The sequence below is a fragment of the Astatotilapia calliptera genome, chromosome 12 (genome assembly GCF_964374335.1).
Source record: "Astatotilapia calliptera chromosome 12, fAstCal68.1, whole genome shotgun sequence".
NCBI classification, from domain to species: domain Eukaryota; kingdom Metazoa; phylum Chordata; class Actinopteri; order Cichliformes; family Cichlidae; genus Astatotilapia; species Astatotilapia calliptera.
Window position 1 is genome coordinate 3356470 of NC_137433.1, and position 16183 is coordinate 3372652.

The 16183-nt window shown below is 40.2% G+C and overlaps 1 protein-coding gene across 2 annotated transcripts; it reads left to right on the plus strand.

The window, feature by feature from the left end:
* The first annotated feature begins 2957 nt into the window (after positions 1-2957).
* LOC113033983 (P2Y purinoceptor 2) lies at positions 2958-9192 on the plus strand. Of its 2 annotated transcripts, none has more exons than XM_026188232.2 (2): positions 2958-3025; positions 7519-9192. In XM_026188232.2, the coding sequence occupies exon 2, from the start codon at positions 7536-7538 to the stop codon at positions 8529-8531; it is 996 nt and encodes a 331-aa protein (XP_026044017.1). In that variant the 5' UTR covers positions 2958-3025; positions 7519-7535; the 3' UTR covers positions 8532-9192. The 2 variants fall into 2 exon arrangements, with proteins under 2 accessions (XP_026044017.1, XP_080164897.1); XM_080308771.1 differs by lacking the exon at positions 2958-3025 and adding an exon at positions 6649-7414.
* The last annotated feature ends 6991 nt before the right edge of the window (positions 9193-16183 follow it).

Here is a 16183-nt window from a genome sequence, read left to right on the forward strand (position 1 = left end):
TCACATCCTCTACACACTATCATGTGTCCCTGACATGTGTTACTAATAAAAGCAGGTCCGTTGTCAACAGAAGATGCAAAGCATACTTTTTCACACTAAGACTAGAAATTGGAACAAGTTTCTCCATGTGTTTACAGCTGACGCAGTTCAGAGTAGACTACTTCTCTCCAACATTATTTTAATATAAATGAATCCACCGGACAGAAAGATGATTTTGGCCCCTCACAGCATTTTAAAATGTTACTAGCTATGCTGGATTATGTCTTGAGTACTGGACCAAATAGTGGCATAACAGGACAAAACAGGAACTCTTTGAATTCACAAGTAATATCTGCTAATACACACACACTGCATCTCCTTCTTTGTGTAGTTTGTCATCTGCAAAAGGACATGTCTCTTCTTTCATAGTGAAAGAGCAAATGTTTTTCAGGCCACACGGGTTTCATTAAGTCACCATTGAAGCTCCTGCTCACTAAACATAGCATGTATATAAAAAAATCTAGCTTTCAGGTCTGAAACGCGACGCCAAACATGATGGCTTCTTTGGTTACAGTGTTGCCTGAGACCTTAGTGCACTTTTCTGATAAATTTAAGGTTGTTTTATGTCACGTAAAACACCATGAAATTAATTTAGTAAATTTTGGTCCTTTTAGAATCAGAAAGAGGGCTAAGATGACATACTGTCGGGTGGCCCTGTGTTATGGCTGAAAATTTAGCACCATATGTGTCTGCAGTATTTCTTGGTTTCATTCTCTGCATATCAGTGTGGTGGCAGTAAAAATGTCCAGCTCCATGCTCAATGCAACTTTCCAGCATTCATCCATTACACAGGTCAGCAGGCAATAATCATCACAGGTACTTCTCTGTTAGTTATTTTCACAATGATTTCAAACCTGTACTTAGTTTTTCTCCAGGACATCTAGTTCTTCTGATGAACTTTTTTATACATTTTGTGTTTGTTGACCACTATTTTTGGACCAGAAGTCAAAGCGTACAGCACAAAAGGAAACGAAGACTTATTGGTAAAAGCGGTCTGCTGTTTGCATGGGTATGTAAGGACGATGGTTTTCGACTATGCATGTAAGCAACCAAGCTTTAAGCTTGAAAAGCATTCAAGTGGCTCTGTGAAAACTTAATCAGCTGCATACTGGGAAGTAAACAGAAAATGTGCTGCTGCATGTCACTGAAAACCCATTTCCTACATTCACATTTGAAAAGTCTGTGAATGGTGAGTAACAAAGGAGAGCGTTTCCAACATGATATTCAGCTAACAGAGGGTTGCTACCGGGGTTTCTGGAATGAAACTATGCTGAATGCTTTACTGTGACAATCCAGATCTAATATGGTACAAAATAAAATCATGCGCCATGCCTTTCTTGACATGACTGGAAAATAATAAAGGCACATGTAGAATCTGCACCAAAAAAATGTAGGAAAGTGTGTTTAGGTCACTTGCAAAAACTTTTTATGTTGCTTTGTGTTATGTGCTGTGCTTTGAAAAGCACCAACAAGGCACTGCATTCTGTTGCTTTTCAGAGCTTACAAGACATATGCCTGTATTTTATTTAGCAGACTTCAGTCACTTGGCTACAGCGTCAAATGTACATGGAAGAAGCAAGTAGTAAGGCTAAATCAGAATCAGAATCAGAATACTTTATTAATCCCGAGGGAAATTGAAGCCATCAGGAGTTGCTACAAATTGCAGTTCCTCTAACGAACACTTGAAGCTAATTCCAAAAGAATGTTAATGTCAATAGAATCTTACATAGTAACTTTACTGCATTAAATGGTGTGTGTCCAGCTTGGTGCAGAAAATAGATTCAAACCCTAGAGATAGTTTTCCCCTTCCTTGCTACTATATGGTGGATGAAAGTATATTTTAACATTCATCCACACATCCACGTCCACATCTGGCTGCTTGACTGACAGCATCCCAACAGGCAGCCGTAGCAAATCAATGTGTACTAGGCCTCACTTTCTCTACCAGAAGAGAAAAAAAAGAGTCAAAATTTTGATATTAAAGTTGAAAATCTATTTTGAGAAAAAAAAAAGTGTGTAAAAAATGAAAAATGTGTAAAAATGTGGAGATTACAGTTGTTGTTTCAAGACAAACTGCTACAGTTGCTACACTTTCTGAGCTGTTGAAATCCTTCTTCAGAATCAGTTTTAGCAACAAGAAAGTATTTAAACATATTGTGGTGATGAGTATAGGAGTATATAAATGGTTACATCCTCGTGCAGTAAAGTGGATTTATGATGTATCACAAGACAGATCCGAGACGACAATCTACACAATCAACACAAGGCTTTTGTAGAGAACAGCGGAGGCAGTTTGTCTTGGTTAAATTCTCAAAATCCTTTTTTTAAGAGTCACAAAACAGACAGAAACACAAGACAATAAATATACTTTGTATATGAAGCACCCCTCATAAAATCAGCAATAAGAAATTCATCCTCTGTGTGTGGAAACGGAGGTCTCGGGCTCATGTGGTCTGATGAAACTGCAGATTGCATAAAAGTAAAAGAGTTCACAATTCACATTAGTTTCTGTTACAACTGCTTTTTCATTGCATGTGAAAAGCTGCATACTGCAGAGGCATAAGCATTACTGTGCACTCCTGACACTTTTTCTTTGGTCGAGTTTCTAAATGTGTTTTAATGAAGAACTCTATTAGAACGTAAACAGAAGGAAGATTTGATTAACTATTTATCAGTTATATGGCAGCAGTCTTATCGTTGTATAGATCCATTCACTGAAAAATCTAAAGAGAGCTGAAACAGAAAAAAAGGCTGCTTTGACTGACGGGCATCCCAACAGGCAGCTGGCAGTTTCACGTCATCTACACAAGGCACATTTAAGGAAATTGTTACTTTGAGTCCTGACATAGCTGGCAGGAAAAAAAAGCTGCTGTCAGTAGTTGTCACTGTAGAGCTCCGCCCCTAACAACTCTACATGCTGACACGCCTCAAGAGAGGCAGTCATTGTGTTACTGGATACAAATTACTGAGGATAACTTCAGCTCTGGTAAGATCTTTAAAACAATTGCAATTACAAGAAAGTACAAGACTTACATATTTTACTTTGCTTTTGCTTTAAAGCATGTGGTTCATTCATATATATGCGTCACATATGTATGATTGTAGCCAATGAAATCTTTCACATTTTCATGTAAGCTTAGAAATAACAAGAAACTGTGAGAAATTACACAAGTACAGTTCTAACTGTAAAAGTAAAAGAACATTAATATTTCAGACTGTGGACTAATGAGCAAGAAGATGTACTTTAGTGCAGAGGTGGGACCAAGTCATTGTTTTGCAAGTCTCAAGTAAGTCTCAAGTCTTTATCCTCAAGTCTCAAGTCAAGTCTCAAGTAATGTCAGGCAAGTCAGAGTCGAGTCTCAAGTCACTGGTGTAAAAGTCCGAGTCAAGTCTCAAGTCTGAAACTTTGAATTTCAAGTCCTTTCGAGTCTTTAAAAAAAACAAAACGAAAAAATAATGTTGCAGTTATGCTAAATGTAAATATTAGACCATGTAATTTTAAAATCTGTGTTTTTCTCAACACATGACAAAATAGTGAACTTAGAAAATATACACAAATTGTGAAATTGCACCTCTTTAAAATGCAGCTCAATTAAACCTAGCTCCAAGAATAATTTTCACCGACAGTTCTGAGATAAGCTGCATGTTATTCTTGGATGCGGTTGTAGGACCAGCTTTAAAATCGCATGACAAAAATATCATACACATTAAAAAAAACTGTATCACCAACGTAGCCTGGAAAACATTTGCTAGTTAGATGAAGTCAGCTATCTCATCTTAGCATATTTATATGCATATTTATAATCATACGGTTCTTGGAGTGAGTGCATACACTCATGAAGTTTAGTAACTTCAGGTCACTGCAACAAGCCCAGGTACAGTTTACCGACGGATGGGTGCAGGACCTTGAAATGCACCGTGTAGAACGAAAGACCATCGTACGTATCATAAGTTTACCAGTCTCACAAATCGTCATCATAAATACACATTCCTTAACCGTTTATTAATAGGACATTTGAGCTCAACGGTAATTAATTAGTAGTGGAAATAATTTCTGGTAGCATCACAGAAATGTAGCAGTGACAACAATACTGTATGCTGTAATCGTACTGGGCAATTAGTGATACAAAAAACCTGTTTTATCCTGTGAATAAAAGTATATGTTTTTGTCAATGTACCATAATAACAGAAGCGAAACGCAATATTGTGTCAGGACAATTCACTATTTATGCTCAATAAATAAAGGAGCATAGCGCGACAATTTCTGTTCAGCGCCAGACTTGCTTGTAACCTATATCACCAATTATGTTAAGAAAAATGACGCATTAACTACAACAGCAGACTGACCTTCGTGTAAATGCTTGGAGCAGACTAACCTGTGAGCTGGAGGGTTCTGGGACGTTATATTTGATCTTTGAATGGCTGCAATCCAGTCGCGTCTTTGTTACTTCGGAAACATGGCTCGAACAATTTCTCTTCAACGACGTAATCCGATAACAACCGATCTCTTTACCCGTCAGCTTCCCGTGGCTGTCATGCGACCGGCTATTGCAGTTAATAATACAACAGCTTCTTGCCATTTTTGTGTTTCTTTTTATCGCTGTGTGACTGATTTTAATTGAAAGCCTGCGTGCGCTAGTACCGCTTGCCACGAGTTCCCAGAATCCTTTGCGGTTCTACCCGTGAATGACGTCACATTTTCAATCTCCATATAATATGCATGTTAAATTTTATATTTGGGGTAAAATATCAAGTCTTTTCAAGTAAACCGGTTCAAGTCCAATTCAAGTCCCAGGTCATTGGTGTAAAAGTCCAAGTCAAGTCACAAGTCTGAGAACATTTTTTCAAGTCAAGTCTAAAGTCATAAAATTAATGACTCGAGTCTGACTCGAGTCCAAGTCATGTGACTCGAGTCCACACCTCTGCTTTAGTGCTCCTCCGAACCAAAGGTCAAATTTCCTTGAGTTAAGGAGATGAAACTGATTTTATCAACTCATTGTTCCAAAAAACACTCTTAAATGTAAACAGTTATCGTGGACAGTATGGCATCTAAAAGTGTCAGAAGAGCTGTTAGTTTGATCTTAGACACAAGGTTGGTAAGAGTTAAGCACGTGAAGCTGTAAAACTCTTTGTGGAAACTGAATCAGTTGCATCAAATGCAGGAACAGGCAGACCAAAGGTGAGCTCACTATTGGAAGATCAGTTCAGTGAGAGATAGAAAAGATACAGATACAGGATTTGATTCCACAAAAAAGCACAGGTCCTATCAACAGGTGGTGTTCTTAGAGGAAAGTCTTCAAAACACTGTTCAGAAAGATAAAGCAGGACAAATGGCTCATGCAGACAAAGACATCCAAACATTTTACAAGAAGAAGCAGCAGCTCAAGATTCAAAACTGCATATAGGTTAATAGAATTCTTCCAAAAATTCTTGGATCCAGATCTCTAAAATCTCTGAAATCACAGGCATCATGAATTCTACTAACAGACATGATTTTTACATTACCTCTACCAGGGAGGTTAAAGTCTGAAGACAGAAGAAGACAAACATAACTGCATGTCACCTGACCTTAGCTCCACTGAACACTGACACTGTTAGGAAAGCTGCCACATCACGCTGGGATGATGTCTGAGTCACCAGAATCTGGAATCCATGCAGCTCTTCACTCATTACTACAGCACATAGGATAGTGCAATTCAAAATGTTCAGACAGGATCATAGAAAGCCTGACAGTAAGAAAGTACCAAGCAGTTAATAAGCCTATTTAAGCCTGATGCATACAGGAGACATTTATTTATTTGTGAATAACAAATAAGAAAAAACGCAGACTGTTGTACTCAGACAGGCAGTTTCAAAGCTGAGCCTGAAGTCATATCAGCATGGGCAACAAGGGAAACTGCTTCAATCTCAAACTGTGCTGAGATTGAAGCAGATTGAAGAGAATGTGGCCGGATTTCTTAAAAGTTGTTCATTATTCATTCAGCATTATGAATAAATAATGAAAAAGAGTGCAAGGGCAATAATATAGAAAAGATTCAGTAAGAATAAACAGATCAAAGGAAAAAAGAATGAATAAAGTGAGATTAACATGAGGCACTGAAACTGAATCTGTTGAGTACTTTACTCTTACTTTACTGAAGTGGATTGTTTGAATGGTTTCAAGGTGAACCATGCTGCTGTGCAGTTTTACCACAGTAAAATGTCAGGAAGCCTTGTTTTGGGGAAGCAAGATGATGGACACGGATGTGTAGGTGTGTTTATAAAGGAAAAACAAACACACACTTCTCAGTTGCAGAACAGCATCAACAAAATGAAAGGATTTCTCTCCACGAGCTTTCTCTTTTTGGGAGGAATTGGCTAAACATACTGCCAATTCAGAGTTCAAACAAAGGCTTTGGGAGCCTGAAGTGACTGTCACTCACAGTCCTCAATAAACAGGAGCAGATGGCATTAAATGGTTAAAATAATAATCCAGAAGCAGGACAATAATACTAATATATTTGCATGCTGATTGGTCAGTTAAGGATTCCTAACAGCACACAACACTTCAATGGCATTTGATTACCCAGTTTATCTCAACTCTATTAAACAGATGGTAAAAATTGCCAGTAAAATGTTACCCCGTGTAATTTAAGGCCTCATTTATTTTCAGCAATCTCTTGATCAATCCCAAGGAGGGTTAGGGTTGCTTGCGTGAAAGGGTGAATGAGGCAAGTTGTGTAAAGTGCTCTGAGTGCTGGGTTAGAGTAGAAAAGAGGCACCGGTTCATTTACATTCAAATCAAAACAGCCAAATCCTCAACAAAATCTCAACTAATAAGCTTTTAAAAAAACAAGCAAACAAAAATCACCTAGAGAAGTGTGGTGGTTATGTAAGCCCCAATAAACCCCAAGCAAACACACAAGGTTACAAAAACTGAGATGTGCACAACTGGCCAAAACCATACCAAAATGTGACTTGCACCAGTATGTGTGTCATTTTGGGGCAAGAACAGTGAGTACAAAGGGCCCATTTATATTCACTGCTGCAACCTTGTGTCACAGTCACTTGTATTTAAAACCGCCATTGAGGTACAGGAGCCGCTGCAGTATTATCCTGAACAACAGGTGTCGACACTCAGACAATATTGTCACACAAACGCTGATGTAAAAGAGGAAGAAGTCAAAACCAGAAGCCAAGAATTTGTCATGTGTTTGTTTTTCACAAGGTCCAGAATTTTCAAACTGTTCCAACGTCTCCCTCTGTATGTCTGTATGTCTCTGCGCGGGAACATTAAACCGACACAACCATACACTTGCGTCTTGCCTTGGTCGCCACAGCTGAACAGCTTACAAAAAGATACACATGGTGTGACACCCACGACACAGGCAACGCAGTGAGCATAACTACCCATTACTCTCTTTGGAGCCAGCCTCAAGCGGTCAAACTACAGCTTTTGCCACATGACTGTGTTGTGATGATTGCTTTGTTTTCTCACAGGTGTAAGGAACTCAAAGATGCCTGGTGAAGTTCTCTCTCAGCTTGGGAATAACAGCAATGCTTCTGACCTTTGCCTGGCGGAGAGTCAGCATGTGTCCATCACCATCCTGCTCTGCCTGGTCTTCTTCATTGGCTTCCTCCTGAACACCTTCAGCCTGTGGGTGTTCTGCTGCCGGTTGCCCTGCTGGACGTCTGGAACCACGCTGCAGTTCCACCTGGCCCTCAGCGATGCCATCGCCACACCAGTCACTCCCATGATGGCAGTTTACTTTGCTATGGGTAACAACTGGCCATTCGGTCAGTTCCTGTGTCAACTCAAGATTGCCCTGCTGAGTTCACATTTCTATGGCAGTACCATTTTCCTCACTCTCATCAGCATTCATCGGTATGTGGCTGTTGTTCACTTCAACAGGAGCTCTTGTATAAAACGGAAGGAGTTTGTCAGGAAGCTCTGCGCTGGAGTTTGGTCTCTGCTACTGATCCAGGCTCTGATCTTTGCTTTTACTCTTCCTACCACCACAGAAGGGAAAAACAAACAATGTCTCTCCATTCATCAGACCAAACTGACAGAATCCTACTTTGTCATTAACTTTATCCTGTTTATCTTCGGGTTTTTACTCCCTTTCTTTGTGTCTGCTGCATGCTATAGCCGTCTAGCAAACACCTTAACTCGCTTAAACATTAGCACAGCTAAAGGTCTGAAAGTGAAGGTGAAATCTCAGAGGATGATAGGTGTGTGTCTGGTTATATTCGCTTTGTGCTTCCTGCCTCTGAATGTGGTACGGACTGTAGGAGTCATATTAAAAAAATACTACCCGCAACAATGCCATCTTCTCCTTCAGTTTGAGACAGCATATTACGCAACCTGGATTTTTGCGGGAGTAAACAGCTGCCTGGATCCACTGTTGTACTACTTCGGTTCGCAAAACTTTCGAGATACCTTCCAGTCTTTCAGGAAGGGGCAGGTAGACATTCAGAACAGAAGTGATTCAGAAATGACTGGAAATTTCTAACATGTGGATATGACATGGATATGACTGGTATCTGAGTCCCAAGATCCAGTGTTGGCGGAAGACTATGTTTGAAATTCCCATTTAGAAACAACACAGATGTTATATAGTTAGCTGGTTTACAGTGAAGAACTCTCTACGTACCCAAAATATTAACAGATATCACACAGTACCCATCTTTTATCTATTATTTCACAACTATCTTATACACAAAACTATTTTCTGTATTTTTTCCTTTTCTATATATATTACTAAATGGTGGTGGTAGTAATCACCATATTTATGAACTGCACTGGGGACCAGCGAGTGGGTGGGATTGTTAATAAACTTACAAACCATACAGCAGACATTCATGATTGCATCCCACCAAACCATGACAGTCTGTATTATAAGGGATTCTGGAATGATCTCATGTATTCTAACATTTTCAGTATCACCTGTGCGTTTCCTGTTGTCACATGCCAAACTGCCAGCAAGAAAACCATGTCATGTGTTGCCACACCACACTCCAAGTTTCACATCCAGACTCTTTTATTGTTAGACAATAAAAGCACCTAGGATTAGGTAAAGGAAAGACCATGGTGTGAAACTAAATGTTGGCTCTGAAGTCACTGTGTTCTCTGTGTATTAAAGTAACTGTCTTATAATAAAAAACAACTCCATATCTTGGTTGTGCAAGTTTTATATTATAGAAGACACAGAAATAATGTCTTTAAAATGGGTTTTCTTTATTTTAACCCTCAAAAAAGTTCAAAGAGACAGAATTCAAAAATATAATTAGTGGGCCCATAAAAGAGGTCAACTAAATATAACTCTAATCAAAACACAACTTCCAGAAACTGAAACAAAGTTGACACAATTTAACTCACAAACTGGCCTAATCGCAAAGACACAGGAGGGTAGATTTTATAGTGGTCGGCATTCAAAGCCCTCAGCCCTCGGCCACGCCTTTTGCCCAGACAGGAAACAGCCACCGCCCCAAACCAGGTAACTCAAAGAAAGAAAAACATAATTAATATAACAAAAAACATCTTTAGAAAAACCACACAATGCCATTATGTGCACGCTTCATTAAATTAGTGTCAGGTTTAAGTAAAAACATTAATGAATTATATTAGTGAAGCAACTGCAAATCAAACTAATAAAGTGAATGAATGGACTTGTTTTATCTATGTGTGGCTGACGCCATCACACAATCACTCACACTGTAACCCATACAGCAATGCTTTTATTGTGCTAAGAATTTGATATAATAATTCCCAGTGCACCACTAATTTCCCATGCCCATTGATTCTTTGACTAAAATGCTCCAAAAACTAACAGACTTTGCCTTTGCAGATCTTAAGATCTTTGCAAATTTAAATTAGTCCTTCCCCAATTTAGAAAAAGGTCAGTTTCCTCTCCTTCCATAGCACAGATGTGATACACAGAAGCAGTTTCAATATTAGTAACACAGTAACTGTGGGTTTGTGAAATATTGCCTTAGCTCAAGTCCCAAGAGTCCAAGACTCTGTAACACTGTTCAAGTGACATTAACAGGCACTGCTGCACAGACCACTGTTGTGTCAGGTGGCCTCAACAAAAAAGATATTGAGTGTGCCAGCAGAAGTCAAATAACCACAAACTAAATGCTGGTGTGTTTCGAACTGACAAAAATATGGAGAATTGGAAAATGCAATGGCCATTTAATGACCCAGCACTCCAAACCACAAACTCCATATTATATTCTAACTTGGGGTGCATTCATCGGAGTGTGAATGTTGATTAGTTTGCACTTGTGTTTAGAAGTGCTTGTGAGACTGGGGGTGAATGAGGCATGTTGTATAGAGCGCTTTGTGAGTAGAAAAGAATCTATACCATATAAGAATCATTCCATTTACCATAACTTACTTCGATTATCCTCTTAATACATTCTTGTAGTGACGCAATAATCAGTGCCCAACACATGCACTGTCCTGAATAATAATGTTCAACTTCAAGAAAACTATTTTTTATTGTGACAAACACAGAAAGCATTACAGAGGAACAGACTTACATGCTTCGCACATAATAATTTGCCAAAAATAAAAACATCTGTAAGGCAGAATGAGCCTATTGTTATGTGAAAGTTAGTGACTCATTTAGCTTCTTAGTGGTCGAAAGTGAGAGGCTGGCAGAACCGCTTCCTTTTCAGTGTTACTTTACACAGCTAATCGACACTTGCACTTTAATAACAAATTACATGGATGCATCAATAGTAATAAGTCATTTAAAGGCGGCAACTAGCATTTACAGACAGGTATTCCTAGAATAATCATTGCGTTCCATTAAGAAATACTTCTATCACCTAAAGCCTGTTTACGAGCTGAGCTCAGGAACCTGTAACTTAGAGGAGCCACAAATATAATGGGTCATTAGTGCAAACTACTTTTTGCAATCTGATTGGATCCTGTGGTGTCTAGGTTACTTAATCTGATTGGATCCTTTTATAAATTATTTGTCAAGCACATCAAAGTAACAGAGACCAATATTGTTTCTGCATAGCTGATCTAGTTGCAAGTCCATTCAGACATGGGCTGTGTGACATTGCTGGCTTTAGGAAGGCTATCCTAGCTGCTATATGGTCAAAGGCAGGTTCCAAATTAAGTTAGACGTTCAAATTTCCAGTGAGAATGACCCCAAACTCCAAGTTAATGATCAAAGATGGCAGAAGTGCAGATGTGTCCTTGGGGATCAGGACAAGTCTTCATGCTGGAGACTGTTTCCTGGATATCTGTGATGGTTACTGGATCCTGTTCAGGGAGGTTCCTGCGGTCTGCTCTTAGCTCCACTAGCCTCTAAGCACTGTGGTTATGTCTTGAATCTTTCTCCCATATTCAGCACACACACAAATATATACTGTTACTGTTCTTATTGTGTTGAAGTGTATACACACTTGTGCTGCAGGGACATTTATTTTTAAAGAACAGAATTCCCACCATGTGCCACATGTCCAATACACTTATAGTGAAGTTAAAGCACGTGAACAAAGGGGCAAAACATACCTGTTAGCAGAAGTATGAAGGTGCGCAGGAAAATCTGATGTACATGGTAAACTGCACCGACGATAATTAGGGAGGAACAAACACATCAGCCTTCTGCCATTTTGGATGAACGCTCACGCCCCCGAGAGAACGCCAACTTTATTAACAGCCACACACATGTAAATCACACCTCAAACATAAATAAACCCTCTGGCTGTTTCCATAATTGAGAGCATTTTCTTTCTTCATGTCAACACCCCCACTTGCTCTCATATTATGACTCTCTTAAGTAACAAAAACACATATAGGGTTTCTCAGCCGGTGCTGTATATATGTCTGTATACCTGGTTAATGTCCAAACATAAACTTTTCAAACTTGAACAACTTAACTTTTGTTGCAGGTTTTGTCATTACATCTGCTACCATCTCTTCTGTTGAACAATAATCCAGAGTTACTTTTCCTTCACTCGCAGTTGACCTTACAAAGTGGTACTTTATGTTAACATGTTTACATCTCTGTCTCGTTACAGGATTCTTAGCCAATCTTCATAAACCTTTGGCGGTGCATATTCTTGTCCATCGATACCTCGTAACAGTTACATTAGGTACAAACACTCCTGTAGGTAGGGTTGCAGCTACAGCCATGTACTCAGCTTCACAGGTAGATGATGCAACAGTAAGTTGACTTTTGGTTTTCCATGAAATCAAAGGACCATTTAGAGCCAGACTTATACAATAACCAGTCGTACTACATCTGTCTGTTACATCAGCTGCCCAATCATCACTGTATGCCCACAACCTCAGTTCTTCATTGTCACGTTTTCTGTAACACAGTTCTTTCTCGGATGTTCCCTTCAGATATCTCAGTACATGTGTTACTGTGGTGCATTGGTCTTCAGTTGGCTCAGTGAAATACTGTGACAGTTTACTGACTATAAAACTCAAGTCTGGTCTTGTGCATGTAGCCAAATAGATCAGACTACCACCTGCCTCTCTGTACCTCTAGATTAGATTAGATTAGATGAAACTTTATTAATCCCCTGGGTGGGTTCCTCCAGGAAATTCCTCACTCATCTTTTCTGCACCATCAGTGTAGTTCAGTGTTTTCTCACAAGGTGTCAGTCTTCCTGCATGTTGAACCTTTCAAGTATTTTTTTCCACATACTGTTTCTGTGACATTTTTACACAGTTATCGCTCTGGTCAAAATCTATTCCAATGAAATGTCTCAGTTTACCCAAATCCTTCGTTTTGAATTTTGCTGCACAACAGTTAGTTCACTTTCATCACTAGTAGTGATGATCAGGTCATCTACCCATATTATCAAAATCCCACAATGGTCAGTGGGATTTTGCACAAAGTTGTTCTCACTCAGATATTCATGCAACACCTTGTTTTAGCCCATAGCTCTGTAACCATATGGCGACTTTTTCAACTTATACACCCATTTTTCATTTGTGTCAGGTTTCACCTCATAGCCCTCAGGTTGTTCCATGAATACCTCCATGTTCCATGCGTGTAGATAGGCAGCTTTAACATCCACCTGATGTAAAAGCATGTTTTCTTGTGCATCAACACTCTGATAGTAGTCAGGTTAGCAGAAGGGGAAAATCTTTCTTCATAATCCACACTTATCTTCTGACTGTATCCTTTAGCAACATAACGTGCCTTGTACTTCTCAGAACCATCAACATTGTTTTTGACTGTGTACACCCATCTATCATCATGTCAGTTTGTATTTGTCTCTACTCTTGTTTTGGTCTCAAACTTCACCAGTCTATGCTTCTGTACTTTTCTAGGTAGTAGCCCATATAAGCTGGACTGTTCCTGTCATTTGTGGCACTGCCCCCTGCTGTCTATTAAACAAAACTCTGCCTCCCCTCTTTGCTCTGCAACTCTGGTGCACTTAGTGCCGTCAGCCAACTCCACGTAGTGTGTCTTGGTCTGGAAACTGTCGTCAAATTTTCCGAACTTCGTTATATCTGTAATAATATGCGAAGTTGCCCCTGTGTCCACCATCAGACCCTTTTTGTTGATGCCACGTTCTGACTGGAACTCTGTATCCTTGCTGCTTATCCAGAATGCGTAGTCTTTGCTGCCCAACTCCTCGGAAACTTTTTGTGCATTGTTCTGTTGCTGTCTCCGTCTGCAGGTTGAGTCCCAGTAAGTGGTTTTACACTATTTACACCACTGCTTGCACTGACACATCTTGGCTTTGTGTCCCTTTAGTTCGCATCTGAAACACACCATGTCCCTGTTGCCGGCTCCCCGGTCATTCGAATGTTCAAACATGGGTTTGTTACTCGGTCGTGCACGTCCTTTCATGACGTTGTCATCTGATGCTGCAGCGTGCATTTTCTCTGTGTCTCCGTAGCTTCGCAGTTTGGTTTTGAATTCAGCAAAAGTCAATTCAACTTCACTTGGATAGCAAAAGGTTTGAATGATTCTGGCAGTCCCTTCAAAACCATTGCAACCAATCACTCAATGTTTCTCCAGCATTTCTCAGGGCTGTGATAGCTGTCTCTGATCGTATCACATACTCAGTCACAATCTCACTGCTGGACTTTTGGGGCGATCGTGGCTCAAGAGTTGGGAGTTCGTCTTGTAATCGGAAGGTTGCCGGTTCGAGCCCTGGCTTGGACAGTCTCGGTCGTTGTGTCCTTGGGCAAGACACTTCACCCGTTGCCTACTGGTGGTGGTCAGAGGGCCCGGTGGCGCCAGTGTCCGGCAGCCTCGCCTCTGTCAGTGCGCCCCAGGGTGGCTGTGGCTACAATGTAGCTGCCATCACGTGTGTGTGAATGTGTGGATGACTGGATATGTAAAGCGCTTTGGGGTCCTTAGGGACTAGTAAGGCGCTATATAAATACAGGCCATTTACTTGCATAATAGGTTTTTAAAATGCCCAGCGCCTTCCAACATCCATGCATCATCCGCAGCTTCTCGCATAACAAGAGACAAACTTTTATCACCCAGAAACTGGATCAGCTCCGCGTAGGCCTCTGCATTCCTTGCTCCGTCTTCTTCTCCCTCCACGTCGGTAGGCTGCTTCAAAATAATGTCTTTTAGTCCTTGCAAATGAAGGTGGCCCAAAACTTTGTCTGCCGTAGTTACTCCATCAAAAACTAGCCCAGACCAACGGCTATTTGACTCAGCGGCTCGTCGGCTCATGGCGCTATGGTATGCTGATCCTCACCGAGCACGCTGTACGTTGCGACATTTCTCTCTATGTGGCAAAAAAACTCTTTTAGAAAGGTTCTTAGCTCTCTGGGTCCATAACCTGTTAGCAGAAGTATGAAGATGCGCAGGAAAATCTGATGTACATGGTAAACTGCACCGACGAGATAAACACATCAGCCTTCTGCCATTTTGGATGAACGCTCACGCCCCTGAGAGAGCGCCAACTTTATTAACAGCCACACACGTAAATCACACAAATAAACCCTCTGGCTGTTTCCATAATTGAGAGCATTTTCTTTCTTCATGTCAAAAATACCTATGAAACATCTGCAGTGCTCACCACAGCAGTACATGCAAAAGCAGTGAGAAAAATCACTAGTTTGAAAGCACCGCCTGCATGCTGCCATGTAGCATCATAACTGCAGCTTAGTGCAGTCATTTGACTGGAATTTACTGGCATTCTGCATTCACTGTTTCAATGTCAGCAAAACAGGAAGAGACTTCAAACTTGTTGGCTTTTTATTTTCTGCTAGAATAAATTGTGTTTTCAGGCGCTCAAGAGCAAAACAAAGTTAGCCTTTGGTTATAAAACAAAGCTCAATATATTTAGTAAAAGTAAATCTATCACTAGTCTGTGTTGCAACTACACTACTACTACGAGTATTGCTTTCATTCATTCATATGCAAAACAATTTTCCCCATATAGTGTACTTAACACAAAAATGTAAACTGAAAAATGAAAATATAGAAGTGCTAAAAACTGAGTTTCTAATGGGCACTTAAGGCTCATTACAAGTTGTGCTTGTTTTAAATAGTTCTCAACAGTTTCATTAGGGTGGATTTCATCTGTCAAGGCTTAGGGGCATTGCTGCTTTGATCTACAGATATCCTTACACTGGCAACTGCACTTTCACTCCAAGTAACTGAACTGGAACTCTCCACTGTGTTTGTGGTGTCAGTGTGTTGTGTTAACATTTTAATATAAAACTAGCTGACAAACAATTTGTCAGGGTTTACAAGGAAATTGGTAGCAGGTTTATCCAGTTAAAGATAATTCACAGGTGGCATCGAACACTGCAATAATTGCAAAAATGGAACTTGATACCGATGGACAATTGCTGGAGATGTGATGGCCAGGGTGCCTCGATTCTACATATTCTATGGAGCTGTTGAGGATGTCAGTTACCCACCAGCTCGATAGCTGACCGGGAGGTCGAGGCTCACTAGAACCGGCGAGAACACCCGACTCCTGACACATCGTTTTCTACACACCCCTGCCCCCTTGCCCACCCATTTAAAGTTCAGCTTCACAATTGGATTTTATTTAATATTTAAGTGTTACTTGGAGAGCTTTTTTTTTTTTTGTCTGTTTTGGGTAAAAACCTCTCTCGAGCCTCCACCTCATGAAAGAATGTCTGGAGATTGTCTTTTGCCTCCGCCAAACACACTGCACCACCCCTCCTCTTCAGCAGAGCCAC